Here is a 24,456-nt window from a genome sequence, read left to right as displayed (position 1 = left end):
CAAGACTTTAACATTGGATCTGGTTTTTAGTACATCAAATGTGATATGCGGTAAAAACAGTCACTCCTTCCACAGCTGGTGTTAGGTTACGATGTGACAGGTGTGTGTCTGTTACCTGTCAAAGCAGCCTGTTGACAGACTGACTGACAGGACGCTCGTGTCAGAGCTGTCCAGATCTCTGTGGTGCTGAAAGTTTCCCTATCTTGCAAAAAGCTTTATGGTATCTCAGAGGAAGTACGCTAATAAGGCAAATACATAGGCTATGTGTTTATAGGTGACAATTCTGATTTGAAGGCCAAAGGCTAGCGTGCAATTTATGTATTAGCCTGCAGGCAATGAATGATCCCCTGACGGTGAGGGGGGACGCATGAAACATGTGAAAGCCCTGTGTTGCCGTACTGAAAGCAGGGTCTCAGCAGGGATTGCAGCGGACAGTGAGGGAAGATAATTTAATTCAGTTCGAATAAACACAGAAGAAATTCCAAAAGCCGGAGTCCCCTTTTAATAAAAAAACTGAAAAGGTCTGTATTTCTTCAATATACTTTAAACTATAACGTTTGATACATGCGTGTGGCTTTAATCAAGTGTATAGCAGTGTGATGCTGAAATAAGTTTCCCATTATTGCTATAGTCTTAGGGTTTTTTTTTTTCACTTCTGCCACATACTTTGCACACAACACACAATGTGAAATGCATGACTAAGTATTTTTTTTTATCATTCATGACTTTCCTTTGTACATCCAAAGTAAATAAGACTCCTACATGTTTTGTGTAAAGATGAGTCAGGTGCACATGGCTCTTTGTTGGCCTGTCCCCCGCTGTGAGCATCCTCCTCACTGTGATTGTTCGTATCACTAATCCGACTCTGCACTTATCTGAGATTTACAACATGGCTGTGAGGATTTCTGTGGACAGGTGGATTGCCGTGCACGCTGCTGCTGCTGCTGCCGTTGCTGCTGCTGGGGCATCGCTTCATATTTTCTGACTGTGATGTAGACAGCCCTGTGTGATATTGTGGGAGTCTTACCTGTCTTGGCTTGAGTTTGCCACTATGGTGCTTTATAGATTGATTCACCTTTTGGTCCTTCTGTTGCAGTGATGGAAGAGATGGTAGGAAGGGATGGAGGTAGAGGGGGGTTTTCTAATCAAATGTTAGCTTTCGATTTATATATCACAACTTCAATTTCTGCCCATTTTTCAGAGAGAACTTTGCTTCGAGGAAGAATTTTGTGGAATTATTATGAGATTCACTTCTTTTTTTTTCAACCCATAAATTATTTGTCATCATTATTCATTTAGAAACTCCTAATGGCTTCTTGTTCTAAAACTCCCTTCCTGCTGGATTACCATAATTCCAATAGGTTATCTATTATTCTATTGTGTTTGTTTCATTTGTTAAATTGCAAAGAAAAACGTTTTTTTAAGAATTAAATATTGCGAGAATGCAGTGTTATCTTCTCCTTTTCACTGAGCATCATGTCTACACGTCAGGATGTTATCATTTTCTTTGTCATGACCTCATCCTGAATAAGACACATAACACTGGATCAAAATGGCACTAATTAAGTCTGAAAACTGAGATCAGATACAATAGAGAAATGAATGAGAAATTAGGGGGATATTCATGGAGAAGAATAGCAGAAATGAAAATCACTTTCTTTTTCAGCTTTTATTTGTGGAATGGGTGACTTTGCCCACTGTGAACCGTCGGTCACACGTCTCTGGTTGCCTGCACAAATCTCACTAATCCAGAGAGGCGGACCAGATATGCCTTCATGGCAAATTTGGGGCTTATGGGCAGACTTGGAATTGTGTGTGTGGCAGCCAAAGCAGAACATTAATAGATTTCATCTAACAGGATTAGTGATATTTGGAAATGAGACAGGAGGCAGAAAATGAATAAGACATTAATTCCCAGTGAGCAAAACCAACAAGACTAACTAATGTGTGAATAAAGATGTTTTGAAAGGCACGCAGACTTTTCTTTTATAAATCCCCCAAAGCTGCATTGCAGAAGTATTTGCGTTTGCCATCACATTCCCTGTGTCAAAAAAGACTCAATACTCACTTACAAAACTGGTAGAGAATATGATTATCTGATTAACACCCTGCTCACTTTCCCCACAGAAAACATTAGTATAGAGGCATGCAGGGAAAACTCACAGTAATAACACTTTGTAAGGAGGAAATGATGGAGGAAGTTGCCATCACTCTCCCTCATCTTCCTTCCACCCTGAAGATGTTTGAATGGCCTGAGGTTGCTGACGATTGATTTGTGGTTTATTGTTTTTATTTTTCATTCCAACGCCATCCCGAATGAAATCATTGTCCTGCAAGGTTGCGTGATTGAAAAGCTCTGGTTCCCTGTCGTCTGTGGCTCATCCCCACAGAGCCCTGAGGCTGGGGGTCCGAAAACAGGCAGATCCAACACACGACCTCACATGCAAAAGGTCGAGCGCTGCTAGCTGTCGGCAGGTCTCATCATTCCCTCATGACACGGCCATTATGGTGCCCTCTGGATGGCATGTCAGTCACCCATGGTGGCAAGTCAATTAGTCATGTCCAGAGGGAGTGGCGGTGTGGTGGGACTTTGTTATTTATCTGCATGTGGGGACACACTGGAGGCAGATTACAATTTGTAATTACCTTCAATGAACTTGTCATGAGGAACTGAAAGGATGAAGTATAATAACTAGCTTTTTATTTGTATTCAAAAAGTCTTCCTCTTACAATTCTTTTAACTATCATGATGTATCTATTTTTGCAGCTTAACAAACGGAAATCTTTGAATCAAAGACTCTAGAATGCAGAATAATAAGCTGTGAGTTAAGAATAACTGACTTCATCATGAGAACAACAGCAAGGCAAGGAGAAAAGGATGAACGCTGCAGAGTAGAGGAGGGTGGGAATTGGGACAGAGGAGATGCTGATCAAAGGTGTGGATTAAGATATCTTCCTCTCTAGGAGATTCAGTGTTGTGCAAATCAAACACACAATCTGCGGCGCCACATGGAGATTAATTCTGTTAAGTACCTGGAAGATTGCTCAACGAAAATCATCATAATATACACTGTGTGTGTGTGTGTGTGTGTGTGTGTGTGTGTGTGTGTGTGTGTGTGTGTGTGTGTGTGTGTGTGTGTGTGTGTGTGTGTGTGTGTGTGTGTGTGTGTGTGTGTGTGTGTGTGTGTGTGTGTGTGTGTGTGTGTGTGTGTGTGTGTGTGTGTGTGTGTGTGTGTGTGTGTGTGTGTGTGTGTGTGTGTGTGTGTGTGCGCACATGTAGCTTGCAAATAGTATCACTCTTTCTCAAGCACTTGTTCAAACTTGGCAGAAATAGAAATAGATCTTAAACCATACCCTATCACAGATTATCCACTGTCAGATATTCCTGTTTGCTAGAGACTATTTGCATGAGTGCACTGTCACAGAAGAGGAATTTGCTCTGTCCCCAAATCAGTATTGTCATACAGATGTACAGCTCCATAAAGTGTGAAATGGAAGCGATAACAAATTTGGCTGAGATCGTTCTCTGATATTTGTCTCAGGATAACGGGGCCTGTACTTCTCGACAACTCGCAGTAATACAACCCATATAAAGTACTATCTTGATCAGGAGCAGTCGGCAAGACGTTCATTCCCACGCCTCACTGTAAGCAATGTGTAAAAAATGGAAGAAATTCTGAGCCGCTTGCCACTTAGCATTGACGGAAATGTGTTGGGAGTAAGCCTTTGTGATGGACTGCTGTCCTATCGGGGCCTTGTGTCGTACACCTGCTGTAAGCTGCTCCATGCCCCTGCACCGGGCGATAAGCCCCTGGCCTGTGAGCTGCCTCAGCAGGAACAAGGCCTGCTTATGCTGGAATCTGACAGACACATGTAAATGCTTGAACATTTTCATTTTCATTGTTCACTGTTCATCTCAAGGTGATGGGCAGCACAATATTTATTTTTTAAGATTAAGTCAAACAGGATTTAAAAATAAGTTATTCTTAAAAAGAAATGCAAATGTAGTTTTTTGAGGATCAATAATGCTAATGGTTCCTCTGTGTCCTGATTGTTGTCACATATTTACCTGCATACTACTGAGGTAAACACATCCTGTTCAACATTCACCGTTTTTGAATGTCTGATCATTTACCACCAACAGACACATGTCAAATAAATTGATAGTTCTGGAAAGTTTTGGAATAATATGCATGAAAGTTAAGTGGGAGGAAATGCAAATGTTTTTCTTTTTGTTTTTTACAGTGGAAGATTGTTTGCCTAACATGACTGCTCTGTGCTGCTATAACATGGAAAAAAACTTCTTGAATCAACAGTAATATACTATTACACAGGGCTATGGGGTCTCCTAGCAACGGTGTCTTGCAAATGTCAGTCAAAGCTTCCCATTAGCCTGAAGCTTGGATGGTTTTGTCCTTTTTTGAAAACACGAAACATCTACTATAGCTGTTGTGTTGTCATACTGTAGGTGTTTTTTTACACAAAAAGTGAGAAGAAATACAATTTCAGTTTAACTTTATATGAAAACACATGTTTAAGTGTTTTATTGCACTTTAATCTTCCCATACTAGCCTTTCATAGCCTAATATATCTCCTCACTGCTCTGTAAGCATTGGAGGAACGCCTGGATCCAAAGCCTATCATTGTGCCATTTGGGAAAAATCACTTTGTTTTGTTTATATTTTAAACAACCATAATCGTTTTGGGCGGCAACAAACGTAGAGTGCAGCGTTTGCGTGCTTGCAAACATAAAAAAGCAGATAGCAAAAGGGCATATACAGTACTGCGAGATACACGACCAATGGCATGTATACAGCCACAGTCTGCATTCAGTAGTTAAATTCACATCTTAGAATAACATGATATAACAAATAACCCAATAGATGCAGTATTGTATGTCTTGGTTCATTATATTGAATATTATCACAATATAACACATACAACATGAATGCAAAATCGGACATACGTGCCAAAGAAAACATGCAGTACCCAACTTCAGGTACACCTAAAATCAGGCCGACAGGTTTAGAGAAGAAGCTTCAGTGATATCTCTGTCTTCCCAGAGGTGAGAAAATAAAAAAGATGGTCAATATTACAGTCTGGGCAGGGAACACACACACAGTGTTTGTTGGGATGTGTGTGGTCTCTTGTTTTGTGTTTCCTCTTGTTGTAAGGTGCTGCATTATTTAGCAGGTTTTAAAGTCATACAACAGCTTGGATCCCAGTGGGAGGCAATGAGCTGTACTCTGGGTATTTTTCATTCCCCAGGTTGTTAAAGTGTCTTTTGATACGAGACTGCCCTGAACTTGGAGGCCGTTTGAAATGTGGGAACAAGGCAACAAAGAGCCAGGTCACATTTTTCAGAGCAAAGCAGGGTCTTCCCCTTTATTCCTTTTTTCTCCCCTCCTCCTCCTCCATCTGATATCACTGATAGCTTACTATTTTGCTTGGGAGAGTCAGAGTCTCTCAATCTCCAGTTTTGACATGCGCCCCATGTTACCTGCAACCATAAGATCATGAATAATGCACCTTTTATGGTGCAACACAATGACATGACTGGATAAGAAATCCTTCAAGAGCAAAAAAGAACATGGCAAGGTCACTTCTGCAGTGTGTCTATGTGCTTGGATTCATCATCCGGCTGCTATTTGCATGCTCTTGTTTGTCTCACGCAGTATCTTTAAACATAGTGCCGAAGTTTGTGCATGTTCAGCAGAGAATCAATGTTTGATGTCAATACCCGATTCCAAATGGAACGAGGCAGAGTATGCACAGTCGGCTGGTGTGTATTGTGTGCTCTGCTCTAATTTTGTTACAAAGTCAAATGTTCTCTCTGTGTCTGCACATTAATTTGGTTAATATCTTTGTAAAATCTTCTTGCACACATGAATGATCTGCTAGCATGCATGAGCATCTTCTTTCATGTGTCTATGCGACTCTTTGAAGTGCTTCCCGCAGTCTGTGGGATCAGTGGTAACAGAGGCCAGGTCCTAGTGAAAGGGTTGCATTCTGTTCTCCCAAAGGTAAAAACAGTAGATGCTCCCTTTCAGGCAGCTGATAACAAAGCACAAAACATCCAGCGTAGCACTAGGCCAGGGATACACAAAGATAAATCTTTAAATCTCAGTGTTAGTGAAATGTACTCTCTCTTAGTCCACTCCAAATCAATTGCCATTATGTTTCCTGGACCGCTGTGTGAAGAGCCTATTCCTCCTCCTGTGTACACATTCTCTGTGCAATGGTTGCTTTGCTTAATGATGGGCTGGCGTTGCCCGGTGGACATCGTTTGTCGCCTTTAATTACGTGGAGGTAGAGATTGTTATTCATGGTAAGGGATGGGGGAATAGCCCACTGCCGGCCACCTTCCCCGAGGCCGACTGCTCTTATTGATATGGGAGATGTGCAGAAAACAGATGCTACCCCATGATTTTCATGAGTGTTTGTACTAATGATGAGCTCCACTAGGCCATCTTTCAACCCTTTTAATGGCGGTTCAGCCTGATTTCAACTCAGATTTTATGGATGGAGCAATGGTTTCTAATCCTGCTCATCATCCAGGGCCATACTGAAGCTTATTGTTATACACAGACTGTACTTCTTTACACTGCAAAGCTAATGTGGAGTTCAAGGCAAGTCTGGCTTTCTGCCTCACGGCAAGTCTGCCACTGTTGGCTTTAAAAGTAAATCAGTTTTTCTCTCCTATTAACTGCAAAGTTGTGTATACTTCACACACAATTATCTCCCAAAACATAGCAAATGTTTTTAGATTGATCTCCCTGCTGCCAGGCAGCTATTGATCCAGTTCATTTCGCAGCTATATGAAAATGTACTGCAGAGATCTTCTATCCTTTATATTTATCGCCCGTATGGCAGTGCTTATTGTTCAGGCACTTTGGAAACTCTCTTAGTTGATCAATTCAAGGATGCTTCTGATTTGAGGGTTGGATGACATTGCACTTACTGTAAAAGCTTTGCTGTCCTAAAATTCTACCCAGGAGACCAACAATGAGCAATATCCATTTTTTGACTGGGCACATGAGTATTATGCCATTTAGCTTACCCGAAACGTCCTTGGTTACAGCTACATTATCACACAAAATAGGGTAATTTTGACAAGACCTTCAAGAAAAAGCGTACACTGCTAAGGGCAAACACTTCTTAACAATTGATATTTTTCACTTAACACTCTCAATGATATCAAAGCAAGGACATCACAGACACAGAGGTTCAAGCATGTATATTGGTGTTATTGGCATTACTGGTATGTTTTTCCTCCTCCTTGTCCCATGTGAGTGTCTGTCCTGCCCGTGTTTAAGTGTAGGACGGGACGTGTCCCGGAGGCTGGCTCTAATTCCCAGTGGTGTCCGTCAGATCCCTGTCCCTCGAAGCTCTGACAGAAGGAGCTATTATTTTCTCATCGCCCTGGTGGCCTGTGTCCCCTGGGAGAGGCCTCCCCACGTGACTGACAGCTCTGTAAACACAGCCAGCCCCGGGTTGACTGAGTGAGAGCTCACTGCAGTCCCTCCTTCTCTCCACCCTCCTCCCTAAACTTCTCATGTCTGTGTCTCAACATCGTGACCTGGTTCACCCTCAACCTCTCCGCATCAATTTCACCTTAAGGGGTCAGATTCCACCTTTGTTAAAGTCTATCTAACCTTGCTGCACCTTTGCCAACGAAACCCCATCCCCCCTTATACATTTGTCTTCCATTACATTTAGCCAAACCTCTTTTTCTTCTTCTGAGATTTTCAATATTTGTTAGATGCACTCTATTAGTTCCTTTAATGCAGTATCATAACAACGCGGCAGAGATTGCAGGGGGCTGGCTGGCTCCTCTGTGTTTGTGTCAGTAGATCTAACTCCTGTGTAACTAAGACAGATGACTGTGTCAAGGTTGTTTCCCCACAGGGCAGGAGAGTAGTTCTCCTCCCAAGCTTCTCTGCTCCTTCCACTTTACGAGCTCGCATTGGGCCACGCTGGTTATTGTAATGACCTAATGTAGATTCAGGATCAGCAGCTAGGGGTATCCATCTACATCAGGGTGCAGGAGACAGGAACACCCTCTGAGTCTGGCTGCTGGTTTGTGCGTCTGTGTTTGTCACCCTGTGTTCCTTCAAGTCTGTGTGAGTGAGTGCAGGATATGTCAGCTTGTGTTTTTCTTGCTTTGTGGGGTCTATAAGAAGAAAAACCACTTGAAAACATTTTATACTCTTTTGTCAGGTTTTACATATTGACAGACAATTTTGGGGATTTTAATGCTAGCTATGTCTCACATTTGCTATGTTAAAATCTAATGCAATGCTTGCTAATGTACACCAACTCTTCTGTTCTTAAGTTGCTGGTTGGCTTATAGGTTGAGAACCCAAAGCATGGGCATCTTCTCCATTGTTTCCCACAATATGTGAATTTGGAACAATTCTTATCTCGCTTTCATTTAAAGAAGGTTTCACTTTCAAGAAATAATGACTTTTTATTTTTTAGTTTGGCTGATATCTCTACTTTAATATATTTGAATTTCTTATGTAATACAATCCTTTGAGACAAAGCCTAAGGTCCTACTGAGTTGCTAAACTAGTTAAAATACAAAAACACCTCTTAAGTCTTCCAAAACGCATCTTTGTTTAGGTAGTTGGCCTGATGTTACACAACCTTTGAGCCAGCCTACTTTTATCAACGTAATTTACTTTGCGGTACCTTTCAGTTTTTATATTTAAGCTACTGTATGCTAGCTTTCATGTTTATCTATCTTACAAGACAGCAGGAACACCATCAGATGTCCGATTTGGAAAAGCTGCCATCCTGAAGTGGCAGGCTGGGTAGAATAGTCCCTGGAGTATGATTTGCTCTGAGCTAATGATGATGATCGTGATGATGCTTTTTGTGTCACATAGTTAGACCACAGTTTTAAGGAAAAAATTGCTTATTTATATATGTATATTTAATATCCAGTATATGATAAAGGTGTTTTCCCCCCTTCAAGATTTACTATCATACATTTCAGTTTGAAAATGGGCAAAGTAACCCCAACGTTAATGTGAACAATTGAAACTGGACATCAACCTGAGCATTTACAGCGTTTCTACTTTTTGACACTTCCTGCATTCACTTCTGTATGATCATGTTAGACCTACATGTATGCAGGCATGTTGTGCTTTTATACAGAACTCATTCTGACTAGTTTCTTCTGTATCGGTCGTCCTATGAATCTTTTGCATGTCATGGATGTCTCCCTCTAATTACGCTCTGTTTAATCGACTTCAGTGATAATAATCTTTAATGCTTCGTGACATTTATCACCAAAGCGCACTCGATTAGGCTTAGAAAAAAAAAATCTATAACAAGTGTTGCCATGGTGTTATGAGCAAGTCTTTAAAATAAAGACAGATGTTGTTACAGTCGGTAAAGATTAATCACAATATGTTTAATGTGTTCAAACACCAGGTGCTTGTTAGGTGTTTTAAATTATTACAACTGTAGGCAGTATAAATAATTATTTCCAACTTTATTCCCAAATTCAGCCAGGGAAATGAGAGTATTCAAAAAGATATGTCAACATGACAAACATTCCTGATGCTTCCACTTCTTCCACTTATTATTTTCATTCATTTCGTATCTGGCAAAGGAACAACACTTAAAATTATCTACTTTGCAATCACTGGAAAAATCATGACGTTGATCAATTGACCAATGTTGCAGAAAGTGAATAAATAGAGCACTGACTTGTTATTCAAGCCGTACTGTAGCAAAGACAGATAGGAACTCTCAACTCCATGTCCTTTGTTTGTGTATCCCCATTTCAACTATTGCCCTCCAGGCTGAGATCCTCTCTGTGTCAGAGGGGGGCAGAGAAATACACACATATATCCTGATGTTACAAAGATGAGGTCATTGCCTTGTGGAAGAACATTGTTATTTATTTTATAACTGAGCGTTGAATGAAAGAAGTTCATACATTTCTCTGTAAAGTAAATGTGAGACTACCACCAGCAAGTGGTTAGCTTAGCATAAAATAATCTAATCCTACTATTGTAGCATAAAACAGTACCGTCCTGAAGCCATGCCCAGTCTTTAAGATAAGGAGCTGCTTGCTCTAGCTACATATCTATCATACAGATAGGAGAGTGGTACACATCTTATTATCTGAACTCTCAGAAATAAAGTTTAGAAGCATATTTTAACTATTCTTTTAAATATTCAATCTCAAAAAGGGAAAGTCTTTAAACTTTTAAAACCAATACTGTGTCTGCATCATAATTCTCTCCTGTTGTCATATTTGTATCTACTGCTGATTAATGGATTCTTTTAAAGGTTCTGTCCTCGTATGCTCTCAAATTATAACTACAGATCCTCAGTGAGTGTTCAAGCATGCACATCTCTGTTATTCTACAGTGTGGGCGTTACCTGCTCATGAGAGGATGAGACTCGCAGTAACAAGGGCAACATCAGAAGCCTGCTCTCTCTCCTGACAACACATTAATTTAGGGGCTTTATTTTCAGATACCCCTCCCCCTCCTCTCTCCACTTTATGTAAATGCAGCTTCATGAAGCGTGTGAGTGCAAAGTTAATTCCCAAAGTATGGAAGTCCTCTGCGATAGAATAAATATTCATCTCGGTGTTCTCTCCATTTGCTTGCTACAGGGAAGATAAACACAGAGGGAGGAACCAGTGGAATGCCATTTTTGTGAGCGTTCCATAAACAATCAGTAAGGCGGAGCGCGTGGGTGAAAAACTCTGTGATTGCCAATTTTACCCGGCTAGTATCATTTTGTGCAACAAAGACAGGAAAGATTGAAAAGATCGAAGGCAAGGCAAGTTTATTTATATAGCACCTTTCAACACAAGGCAATTCAAAGTGCTTTACAAAAATGAAAGCATTAAGAAACATATTATAAAATGATATCTAGAAACACTCATTTAAAAGCAATGATAAAAAGCAAAGATAATAAAAGTTACAGTGCAGTTTAAGATATGAATATATCAATTAAAAGCAGCGGCAAAAAGAAAAGTCTTCAGCCTGGATTTAAAAGTAGTAAGAGTTGCAGCGGACCTGCAGGTTTCTGGGAGTTGGTTCCAGATATTTGGAGCATAATAACTGAACGCTACTTCTCCATGTTTAGTTCTGACTCTGGGGACAGAAAGCTGACCAGTCCCTGGAGACCTGAGAGATCTGGATGGTTCAAAATTTAGCAGGAGGTCAGAAATGTATTTGGGCCTAAACCATTCAGTGCTTTATAAACAGCAGCAGTATTTTGAAATCTATTCTTTGACACACAGGAAGCCAGTGTAAAGACTTCAGAACAGGAGTCATGTGATCCACTTTCTTTGTGTTAGTGAGGACTCGAGCAGTGGCGTTCTGAATCAGCTGCAGCTTTCTAATAGATTTTTTTGTGAGACCTGTGAAAACACCATTACAGTAGTCCAGTCTACTGAAGATAAAAGCATGGACACGTTTTTCCAAATCCTGCTGTGACATTAGTCTTTTAATCCTAGATGTTCTTTAGGTGATAGTAGGCGGATTTAGTCACTGTTTTAATGTGACTGTTGAAACTCAGGTCAGAGTCCATGAGTACACCTAGATTTCTGGCTTTATCTGTTGTTTTGAACATTGCAGACTGAAGCTCAGCGCACATTTTTATATGTTCTGCCTTGGCTCCAAAAACCATTGCCTCAGTCTTATCTTTGTTTAATTGGAGAAAGTTCTGACACATCCAGTCATTGATTTGTTCAATGCACTTACTCAGTGTTTGAATTAGAGCATAGTCTCCTGGTGAAATGGTTATGTAAATGTGGTTGTCATCCGCATAGCTATGGTAACTTATTTTGTAGTTTTTCATTTTCTGAGCCAGTGGTAGCATGTCGATGTTAAAGAGAGGAACATATCTTTTGGCAAAGAAAGAACATGTGTGAACAAGTAGTAGGAAGAATATTATCTCAGGCACATGTGACAATGTTCGTAGGATAATCTCCCCAAAAAAAGAAAAGAAATAATGTTTTTGCCAACTTTGACACTCTTTTTTAATTGGCTGAGGGAATGTAAGAGTTTGAGCCCTGCCTGTCAATGTGTGAATACTCTAATTAACTAGAACCTTGGAGCCTTGTAATCTCTGGATTTTTAGGGGTATCATAATGTATTACGTTTAATTAAGCTTGTGAGCTATGCGTGCTAATTAGATGAATGTGCTTATTTGTTATCCGGAAAATATGAATACATTTAGCACAAGCCCAAATCAGTCAGTCTTGCTAATTACAGTGTGTGTGGAAGCTCTAATTGGTGATAGTGTGTCTGCCTTTGGAAGATACACTATGGTTGCTGCTCCTATCTGTGCGCCCCGGCTTAGGCTAATGTGTTGAAATCCTCATGGAGAGATGATGTGCTCTGCTGAAGGCTGACAGTCCCGAGGAGCAGGGCTCACCGTGTCAGAGGCTTGTTGAACCACGTACATGTTCAGGACTGCCGCTCCTGTCTGTCAGCGCAGAGACGCTACAAACCCACTGTGTTCTCATTATCTACCTGACTTTTCCCCCTCTTTCCCGCTCTGTGCCGATCTTTGCAGCTGCAGCTGTTTATCTCTGTATAGTTTTCATATCTCATATCACACAGTTGATCCTTGTCTGCTGTTTGCTGGAGCATGAAAGTCTACCACTATGAGTTGACGGGCCAGTGGTTTTAATGCTGCGAAGGGAAGGAAGAGCTGCACCACTTTCACAGCTTTGATTCAAACTTTTCCAGCCTCTGATATACACTGTAGCTCTAACCTTAAGAGGATTTCTTTAGACAGGCTATTTGGCTTGAAGTAAAAAGTTGGACTAGAGTTAAACTTTCAGCCCTATTTGCAAGTTAAGGAATACAACATATTAATCTCATTTCTTTTTTAAGTTAAACATACAATACAATATTTACAAAATCAGTGCTCCACGGGTCTCATAAGTAGGGTTGAAGGGATATATCAGTGGTTGCTTAACTTAAGAAAATGTCATGATCACATTCAAAGCAGCAGAGGCTAAACAATATAACAATAATAATAACAATCAATAGTATCTTTAATTGAACGATTCCTATATGAAATGAAAAAAGAATGTGTCCGTGCTTTCTAGAACAACACAGAAGTGTCTCCTGATATGATGCCCCTTTTGGTTAGGTTTCATAATTTGTCCTAGTAACATTATGGTGTAGGTTTTGCACAAAAGCTAATTGGTTATGTTTAAGGAAAGATCCTGGTTTGGTTAAAAATAATAATTTGTCAAAGTTAGTTGATCTTCATCCTCATTGTGTAAATGGTGCTTTGTTGACCAAAACATCGACACCGACTCTCTAAGCTGACTTTATCGCTCCATAACAGCGTCACCTGACCCCGGCTGTAATTACTATTATCTGCTAGCGTTCTTTGTCACTTCAACATAGACAAATGTGGTTTTTTGGCAGTTGCTGAAATGACTGATCACAGTTGTTACAGGAAAGTCTTCTATCATTAGATCCTCCACACACCGATAGTTTGTGACTTTCTGTTGGAACCTTTTGGTGTCTCCAGGCCAAAGGCAGATACTCTGATGACACCACCAGGGTTGTTTTCTCAGACTGAACATCCTTTAGAACACAACAAAGGGTTACATAATTATCCTGCAACATGTTAACTGAGAATGATTTGTCATATTCATTGAATTCCTCTTAAAGTTCCTGTTTGAGCTCTGGATGGCTGCAATACAAAGACAAAGGTGAGCACATACCTTCTGAGATATTATGGATTGACTACATTATAGAATATGTCAGGATTTGGTTTGCATTTCTCAGGGTTACCAAGAACAAAAATAGCATTGATTTAGTTTCCGTGTCAAAGTGCTATACGATGTACCTTTCCTGTTTCATTGACCTACTATTTTAGAGATTTTATTTATTTCATATAAATAATAATGTATTAGGTTTCTATTCATTTGAGATATTTAAGATGTCATGTGAATACAATAACCCATGTAAAACTATTATTAATGTTTTTGCCAAATTAAATTGTTTTACTGAGTAACATGTGCTGTTTCAGAATAAACCATCGAGCAGATTTAGGGTAAATCTTTTTTGTTGCTCTAATGTCGTTATTTACAAGATCACTTGGGGACTGTTTCTCCTACATTTTAAGTAGAAATTTGAGAAATGTGTCTTAAGTTTTTCACTTTTTGGAAATGTTTTGAACATAGGATGTTAAGAGCAAGTTTTGAAGAATACGGGCACAGATTTGTATTGCACGTATAGCTTTACAACATGTATTAGCAGTGTGTTGTACTGCATAAGTATACTTGTCTCACATCACACTGCTCTGATGACAAAAAGTTAAACATTACCTGTAAAGATAAATGATATATACAAATGTACTTAACAGGCACTAAGAGGATATGTGAGATTATAAACAAGAGAATGTTGTGGAAGAAACGGGAGAAGGAGAATATGCCTGTGGCCCAATTTGAAACACAAGGCTGTAATGATGTTGTGTTCAGTCTGTTTGTGTGTTTCTATATTCTGTTTATTCAGCTTGAGGCGTTCTCTGACAGCTGTGCCGAAATGAGCTCCACAAAAAAAGAAATAGGCTCATGTGAAGTCAAAGACTGACTCGCACAACCACCAGTTTGACACTTCTTACAACACACAACACCAGGGAACTGCCAGTTGCAATCACACATCAAATTGTATAGACAAATCTAAACAAGCTGTTACGTTGATCTGTACATAGACTAAAAATGCAGAGGATGCCCGGACGTAAGTGTCTGTCACATAAGCCCCTCTGGAAGCCTTAGCTATTTATAGGTCATTACAGAGAGCAGGTTGAAATTCATAAGGGCATATGGGAGGTAGAGAGAGATTGCCAGCCACTGTCACTTACAGTGAATGAAGCCTGTGCTAGCCCTGTCCTCCAGAAAGTGCATCTGAAACACACTATTAACTTTCCCATTGCTGATGTCACTTTTTATTGCCTCGTGGTTTCAGGTCTTTCCGAGTTGGCAGCCTCTGCTGCGTTCCGAAGCCAGATAGATGTGTGTGTCAGAGCAAAGGAATACAGCAATGATGGAGATATTATTCTGAGGATTTAATTTGCCAGAGTGGGCTGTTAAAGTGCACCCTTACAGCGATTAATGAAAAAAGGCTGCGGCACTGTGCTTGGGGAAAATCATTTTGTGTCTTCTGTTTAGGAAATCTTTCTGTTCTGTATTGCAACATAATGCAAAGGAACATTTCTTTCAGATGTGCCAGCCTAAGTAGCGTTTCAATCAGTTTTATCTAGATTTTCAATTACATCCCCTGAGAATGTTTGAGTGCCTGACATTTTTTAAAGCCCAGTAAGTGAGGAAACAGGTCAATGTGGTATCTATGTTTATGCGGGAACAATGGAAGTGATACCTTGATAATGAAAAAGGAGTGTTTGACTCACAAAAACCAAACTGAGCCTCCTACAGCTGATGGTGTAGGTGAGACTGATAGATGAGAATGACCACTTTATGGGAGAAGGTTCATCAATTAAGACTACGTGCACAGACATATTGGTTCATGTCGGATAATCTACTTAAGGCTGATTCATTATAACTTTTATTAATGAGAAATAATTAATGACAATAGGTGTGCCATAAGGGGTTATACAAACCATCCTGGGACCCGGCATTGCTCTACGTATGGCGGAGAGTAAAACGCATGCTATTGTGTGAGGCACAATAGTGAGTGGCATTTAAAACATGCGCTTGCTGCATTGTGCTCGGGTAATTAACATTGCATAATCTACCTGCTTACAAAGCAACTTTTGTAATTAGAGTTATGATTGCAGCAGGATAATGACGGTGATTCCACAACAGATAATGACTGTTGTGCTCTTGGCAGTTGCTGCATTGTTTGTGCAGCAGACTTCTGACATATGGGACACAAAAGGACACAATAGCCAGGCTGACCGCCTTTGTTCCTGCTCAGGCAGACCCAATGACTGCAGACAAATTGCGTTGTAGGCCGTCCAAATGATGCCCACCCAGGGAAAACAGTCCAGACACATGAGAATGGGACCATAATGTAAAAACCACAGCGATGTAGAAGCTCATGGAGTGTGCACCTGAGCACGGACAAAGAAACTACAGCTGCCTCGTGCTCTCTGACTGCAATAACGCTGCTTGATAGGGAGCCATTTCTCACTGGGAATGAGCCTGTCTGTTGTGCCCTTCATGCCGCTCTAATATCATATGCTAAGTCATTTAATACAAACAATATGAAACCATAACCTCTGCTTGCTCAGATGGAATGCTGTTGGATTGGTATTTCATAAAGCAATTACTATTATGGTAAAAGCTGATATGTGCCGATCTTTTAAAAGCACGTCTATATAACAGTGCTGAACAGGGATGGATTTTGACACACTACTACAAAAAAATCAAAGAACCACCCATCTGTCTTGTGAAAAATAGAGTTGTCCTTTAAAGAGATGGCGGAGCATTTATTTAAATAAATCGAGTGTTGTCAACGGTGGCATCTTGATAGTCGGCACTTAGGCCTGTGGCGTCCATAGCTGTGCAGTCAGTGGGGACCGGTCCATAATGCAGACTGTGGACTAATCCATCACCGCCAGCGAGGGGGGCCGGGGGCCAAGCGCTGGGCTGCTCCCTCCAGGAAATAATCAGCTTTTAATTTATCACAGATCACATTCATGAGAAGACGGATCACTGTAGGGATGCCGCGTGTGACCGGGCCCATCGCCCCAGTCATGCTGGAGTGCTTTCAGGCTCTCTAATATATTCTAATTTGGGTTTTTCTCATATCTCCATCATTTCGCCAGTTAGGGATGAAGACAACCTTTTCCCCTCTTAAATTATAGCAATTTTAACATCTTTCCTGGAATATGAAACTTTCATCTTGGACAAACTTTCTAAAATAGTGTGGACCATTAAAGACAGTTATTTTGACCACCCACCATTACATTAACATGCAGTAGCGATGAACAGAAAGTCGAACTGTGATGCATGGTCTTTCCCTGTGAAATGGATTGAGCATATGCAATTATGTAAGTCAACTGCAGGGCGTCCTAATGGCTTCAGATTTGTTTCTGGTCCCGGTGTGTTGTCACAGTCTGCACTGTGGCCCCCAGCAGAGTGCATATGATTAGTAGCACGTCTTGGAGTAGCCCAGAAATGTGATCTACGCTAAGGGGGAAGGACAGTTCATCCACATGTTGTCCGCCCTCCCCACCGATCACTTTACACATCCCGGGCAGGTTAATCCTTTTATTGTAATGAAGTGAGGAAGCGTAATGTACTGTGAATGTGATATGCTTAATCCACTGTTGGCATTTTTATGAGAAAGGAGTAGCCATGGTGACATGGAGAACAGAGTGCTTGAGAGGTCCAGGAACCATCCATCAAAATATGTCGCTGACACAACACAACAACACAGGATTTGCATGAGTCATCAACTCGAGACAATATCCTATACTTTTGCTTTCCCATCGACATGTTACTGTGTGACTTTGGACCAGAGTCCAGTAATTGGTTGCAACTGTGTATAGGTTTGAACTAAAATCGGAATATGAGTATTAGTATTAGTATCGCGACTGCAAACTGTAAAGAGTAAAGAGCATGTATGCAGGCTCCACTCATCAAAAAGTAAAAACAAGCAGATTGTGGCTTGGTAGGCCTCAAGTAGGCCTTTAAGTAAGACAGAATAAGGTTTAACTAAATGACCAACTGAAGTTGTAAACTCAGATATGTCTTTCTCACTCTTATTTGCACGAAGGAAAAACATTCATTTCCCCTGCAATGCATGTCATTGAACAATGTCATACATGTGTTTGTATAGGATTGTGAGGTAAGTTGAATATTTATACTGGTCTAATAAAGCTATCATAGTATAGCTTATAAGGATATAGTAGTTTAAGATGTCTTAAGTAACTGATCACTAGCAAAAAATAACTACTTTTAATCTTGCAATCCGAATAAGAAAAATAGGTTAAAAATTATTTAGAACTTAGGAAGGACTACACATAAACAATGACATGTATTTACAAATACATTGAACAATCAAGACCTTGTATCACAGAGATATTTATGTATCTAGCTTCTCAACAGAACAAGTGGATATGTGGCATGAGACCGCAATGAACTAGAGCTAATGTTTCATCAAATAGAGTGTGTTGCCCGTATCCTCTCTTTTTGTTTGTTACCCCCACTTTTCTGCATGGGCTCTTATAGAAATATATAAGGCACACATTAATGCCAAACTACACAGTTCTCTTGACTTTCTTGTGGATTGGTGAATGCTAGCAGTATAAATACATTATTGTTTTTATGGTACATACATATTCAGAAGGATGGCATTGGATCATTTCCAATCCATCTAAATATAACTAGTAACAGTAACTGTATATTTAACACTATAATTGTTACTCTCCTCCATATTTTTCATGAAGCACTTAAATTCCAAGTGCACTCACTGCTGAAGTCTTATATGTGGTTTGGCTAATATAAGTCTAATAGGAAAATGTTATTCACTCACAAATATGTTCAGTACGACATCATTCAAATACAAATTCAGTAGCCAACGTCTCTGGTACCTAATGGCTCCTTAATTATGTTCAGCTTTTGTTTACATTGTTGGAAATGGGTAAAGTTAATTAGATTAATTTGTATTGAGATCGTAGACAACACATGGACTACATGAGATTGAGAAGGATTTTTTGTTCTTTAGAAATGGTAATATTAGCAAAAACATGTATGTAATGTACAGCATAACACCACCTCTAACCACTAGAAGAATCAGAGGACGAAATCCACTTTAATTGTCACACATACATGCACACAGAAAGCACACACAGTGAAATATGACCTGCATTTAACACATCCTAGTTCTAGGTGGGGTGGTGGTGTCCGGTGCCTTGCTCAAGGGAACCATGGCAGGGCCCAGGAGGTGAACTGGGACCTCTCCAAGTCCAGACTCCATACAGTATTTAGGTCTGTTTGGGGACTTGAACCTACAGCTCACAGTCCAAGCCCCTACTGACTGAGCCACTACCAGACCTTATGGGCATCATAAAAGTGGAGATGGCAGAATAATTGGATTTGATTGATCACATCTGTATTTTATAGTGGCCACTGAAATAACACTTTAGTGTGCTTGTATAGTGTATTTGCTTTTACCTATCCCTTTGCTTCCCACTCTGGATTACCCCTGTTTCAAAGTGTTGGAAGTGTAAATGTGAAGTGTTCCTCTGAAGTACAAAAGCAGAGGATGAAAAACAAATAGATTAAGCGATCACAAGTAGAGGTCCCAGTCAGAGGTAAAATCAAGTTCATTGTTATCCTCAGAGGCTTCCAACAATATCTTTCCCTGCTTCTTTTTATACATTTCACCTGCGTTTTGTCCGGGGTTCACAACACTGCATTTAATTAGTGCATCAGGAAACTTCTCTAATCTGCAAGACAAATGGTAAAAGTTACGCTATTGTTTATCCAAAGTAACAATGTTATCTAAAGCTGTCTGATCTCTGTTGAGTTTAAGTGCTTGAGTCTTGTAGAACTCTCACAAGGAGAAACCACAGGTTTTGAATGACATCCCTTTGGTTTAGTGAGCATTTGAAAAATCAATTTGTGGACACTGACCGTTCTGCTGACGATTCCTGTCTTTTGTGGGAGTTGGTCACTGAGCCAGCAGCACTGCTTCTTGTCACTGCCTGATTAATTGGCTTCAATACATCCAGCAGTCATTGACTCAGATGAAGAGAGACTATAAGGGCCTTTCATTCCTCTCAAACTGAATTCGTAGTGGAAGCCACTGAAACAGGCTTTGTAAAACAGGCTCATTTCCTTTGATGGAAGCAGGCTCAATCATGAGTTTAGAGCAATAGTCATTGATTGGACTGGGATGCACGCTTCACATAAGTGTTTGTGGTTTTTAGAGAGGAGGGCTCAAATAAGTCTTCCTTTATCTCCTATGCACCACCCATTCATTAATCAAATGGAACAGGGTGATGAGATGAATTATAAGTCCAGCTCCTGTCCACTTCATTCTGGGTTGAAGAGGCCATCTCAATGCCGTGTATCCCACATTCCCTAAACCAGAGACCCCTGGCGACCACTTGTCACTGCCATCTCCCGACTGGTAATTGGGCATTTATCAGATTGCCTGCAAGAAAGCGATGTAGTGTTTATCAGGCACAATTATCTAGAAAAATGGGGGAAATATTTCCCGCCACCTCCTAGTAAACTGCCGAGATACTGATTCAGGTGTCCATGCAGATTGGAAGCGCTTTAATCTTTCAGTCTAACCACAGGCAATTGTTTATCGGACATTTAGCCCGAAGCTTGTCATCATCTCATGCAAATGGAGCAAATTGAGCAAATGCATACCATAATTCTTCGACTCTGCTGTGACACCGGAGGAATGAGAAGTGATGATAACACACACTCCAACAATTGGTGCTGATCTGATATACAGGCTTTTCGGAGGCTGCTTTAATTCTGAGAACGCATATTAAGGCGGGCAAAAGTGTTCACGGACTACCTGAAGATAAGATTGGAGAAAAGGCTATTAAAGCAAATTGGTCTGCTTGTGCTTTTGTTCTCGTTCTAATGTAAGAGAGAGACAGAGCGGACAGGATGGCATGACTAGAAGTAGCTGCCATTCATTGCTGGCAAAGAGTCCATTTAGAGTTGAATGAAATATTTTTCAGAAATATAGAGAGAGCACATGGATGGAAGGAGAACATAGCATAGTATTAGGAACATTGGATGTAGACTGAAAAAGCCCTTCCTAAACATTGGTAGCTTTGATTAGAGAGCATTTTCTTTTCTACCACATACAGTACACTCATTTTTTTCACTGTGTCAAGGCCATGTTTCATGCTCCTCATCATCTCAAAAGATGAAATGCTTGAATAGACTAAGTCACGACTGTAGCTCCTTAGAATTTACGATAAAGCAAGTCCATCATATTTTAGTTGAAGCTATCCAATTCAAGTAGTATGTCATGCCTGGGAAAAAAGGCTGCGAGGAGAAAATCGTAATGCATAGCAGCAGTACACAGAGGGAAGTGTGAAAGAGAGAGAGATAGGGAGAAAGAGCTGGAGATGGAGAGGCTGCCTGGCCTGCTGGTTGTAATCAAACAAGGGTGAACAGGTTGTTCCACAGATGGCTGATCCGGAGAATCCTCCGATTTATTTTCATGCTACAGACGGTCCCAGTCACTATGCGCAGGCAATGTCAGCACATCGGTATTGTCTCGCACACACCACTAAACTCTGACACTTTTGTCTCACCTGTCTGAAATCAATATGACACAGAGGCATTTGTTGTGCGTGCACAAAAGGAGATACTGAGTAAGAGTTTAGCAACAGAGAAAGTCGATTTGCAATCTTCTTAACATGCAAAGACTAAACTCTCTTGGGATTATAAATTATGGATCCAACTGCTCTACTATTTCAACGTAAAGGATCTCAATTCTCTATTGAGTTATTTTACATAGTTTATCGTTTGTCATGAAAGCCTGCTTTGCATTCACTTATACTATAAAATGTCATTATAAATGTGTCGTTTTACTATTATGTACCATGACCATGCTTTTGAAATAATTGCAATTTTCTCCTGCACTGTGGTATTTATTATAATTTGCACAACAAATGGAATACCCATTTATCTGTATTCCTTTCAACTCCTGTGAAGAGCTGATTATCTTAGCAACATGACCACTGTGTAATTGCTTCATGTTTTTCTCTTTCCTCAGATATTTGTTCAGTGATGCCAGGACAGTGAGCACCACAATGCGTGGCATGTGGTCAGGGGCCAAGCCCTTCCTCCTAATGGTTCTGCTGAGGCTGGTCCAGGGCCAAGAGGCTCCTTTAGTCCCAGGTAAGACATATCCTATTCTCTGAACTGGCATGTCTCCTCATCAGTGATGAAGACTCCATTGTCTTACTCCATCATCATCATCATCATCATCATGGTTTGTCAGTGTGTCTGTCAAGCTGTGTGATTGTCTGACTATTACATGCGTGACACCTTTACCTTGGCTTTAATGATTGTTTTTCATTTGGACACCAGAATTCATACCTTGATCTTGGCACACACCAGCCATATGTAGTCTATAACGGTATTTAACCAAAGACAACTCAACTGTCTCGGGAGCAGCAATTGTCTAGCTGCACTATTATACACTAACTAAAGTGAAACAGCTTTCTGCTCCCTGATTGTCTGGAAGATACCATGCTGAGATCTGAGCTCCAGGCTATCCAGATAAGGATAGCAGCAATATAATGAATCGGGTACATTTGGGAAATGTGTTTCTAAGAAAGAATTGCATTAAATTCATTGGGAAATCTACTGTAAATCTAAATGCACTGATATATATCCGTTTTTTTTGTATGTATACAGTAGGACTGCTTTCCAACTTTAAAAAAAAAAAACGGCAGATGTTCAGAAATATGTATGGTGTAAACTACAATACTAAAATGATGTCTTTCTTTCTCTACTAAGCACGAGATCTTGGTTATAAATGCGAACGTGTTTAGTGCTGCAGATGTGGAAATAAACTATTTGAATGGTGCCTTCCTAACCTAAGTGTTTTGAATAGATGTGAGACTATTGACAGACTCAACGCCCCTGTCAAACCAGGCCCAACACACTCAGCCACCAGGGCTGATGATTTATTGAAGCAGTGCAAGTTGCAAGGTCACCAAGGAATTTCAGATTGTCCGCCTTCTCAAGTAAGAAATAACAAACCTTGTTTAAGAGTTAGAGGTAAAACTTCTCAGTAAACAGTCCGTGCTAAAACTCACCAATGATAGAAAATGGTAAAAATACAAAATGTTCTAAGTTGACCCCTAATCAAAGTATTTCTGTTGTCTCTTGGGTTCATGAAATTCAGGGACCAATTGTTGGTTTTCATGACTCTTATTAGATCACATGCAATGCATTATCCTCTGTCATCAATGTGAAGCAGGAAGTATCCACTTAACAGTTGAACTTTGACAGATAAAAATACTGTTTTTTCAAAATATCTTCATCTCCATTAATCTAAACTGTTCTGGGTCTGTTACTTTGTTCATTTATCCCTCAAACATCTCCGATATAGATCTTTGAAGAAATGTGTTTCAAGAAGTTTTGTTTCTCTCGTGTTGATAAAACGAGATTCACCTATTGGCACTTTTGTTGTCCCCACACTTGACAGTCATCTCTGTTACATAGAGTTGATGTCTGTCCTTTTCCACCCAGTTCTCATCAGACAGGACCACTATTCAGTCCTGCTGAGGAGCATTTCACACTTTTTCTTCATTATGTACTTAGTTTGGCTCCTTAGTTTCTTTCTATTGCCTTTCAACTCTCATTTTTTTGATTTTGCTGTGTCCACGCCACCATCTTCTCTCTCCGTATTTTCTTTCGCCAACATGATCTAGGAAGCCATTTACTTGTCAAGCAGAGGGCAGTGTTTGTGACTCCCTGTACTCCGATTTAATGGTGTTAGAGTGTGTGTTTGTGAGCATGTGTGTGCAAAGGTGAAGGATCGCTCCCATGGCAAAAATGCTTTCAATCAAACCTTTGGAGCAGGATTTCTGACTGGCAGCAGTTAGAGATGTGTTGGGCTTGAATTCAGCTCATTGTGAATTCTGCTAAAATAGCATCAGAGAGATATCACTTTAGTTCTTATCTTTATATTTTCTCACTTATATTCTGCTCTAGTTTTAGTTGTGAAAATATAAGGTGATACCCCAAATAATTGTATGTGCAGAATGAAGTATCTAGGTGTATTGTTGCTAGGAACAAAGATTTTAAAGATATCAAATAGATATTATTTCTTATGTAAGCCGCTTCCTGCCTCCATCATGGCGTGCAGATTTAGTGACAATTCAACCAAACCAAAGAGGGATGTCAGTCATGGATTGTTCATGTGTAGCACAGTAAATAAACTATCCTAAATATGCGGGAAAGTCGAATTCCGCAAGGACACTGTCTTCCTTTCATTGTCTCTCAATGAGAGAAAAACGTCAAGGCGTCACTTTGATGTATTACTTTGCATAATCTCTGACTGACAGCTCTTGAGATTTTCTTACAATGTGCAAAGCAATGACTCCATTCCCTTCTTTTTATCATTCTCATCCAATGGGTTTTCTGAGGCTCTTTGTTAACCCTCTCAGGTTTGTGAGCATTGACACTGTCTCACTGTCTTACAACAGAATATCCGCCCAGTATTCTAGGAATTATGTTAATATTGGACAATTATGCACCTTTTAATTTACATGCAGGGCAAACATTTAATGGCAATGCAGGAAGTGGTATTTGCATCCCTCCAAAGCTCTGCAATACAGTGAGTGCTTTTTGAATAACCAAGACATTAACTTAAGCTTAAAAAAGCTTTTTAGTTGCATTAACCTAATTGTACCTTAACCATAGTGTATTTGCAATAATCTTCCCCAAACCTTAACCATGCTGTTTTTGACATGAATGCAGTGTATAAC

At 40.1% G+C, this 24,456-nt stretch overlaps 1 protein-coding gene across 2 annotated transcripts in view; it reads left to right on the top strand.

The window, feature by feature from the left end:
* robo1 (roundabout, axon guidance receptor, homolog 1) overlaps positions 1-24,456 on the top strand; it is a 344,541-nt gene that overhangs the window by 114,512 nt on the left and 205,573 nt on the right. For both annotated transcript variants that reach the window (XM_079674651.1, XM_079674649.1), the window contains exon 2: positions 21,729-21,853. In XM_079674651.1, coding sequence (XP_079530777.1) covers positions 21,766-21,853 — 88 coding nt within the window. In that variant the 5' untranslated portion in view covers positions 21,729-21,765. The remainder of the gene's footprint in view (positions 1-21,728; positions 21,854-24,456) is intronic.

The sequence above is a fragment of the Notothenia rossii genome (genome assembly GCF_949606895.1).
Source record: "Notothenia rossii genome assembly, chromosome: 4".
Classification (NCBI taxonomy): Eukaryota; Metazoa; Chordata; class Actinopteri; order Perciformes; family Nototheniidae; genus Notothenia; species Notothenia rossii.
This window is presented reverse-complemented; position numbering and strand designations above follow the sequence as displayed.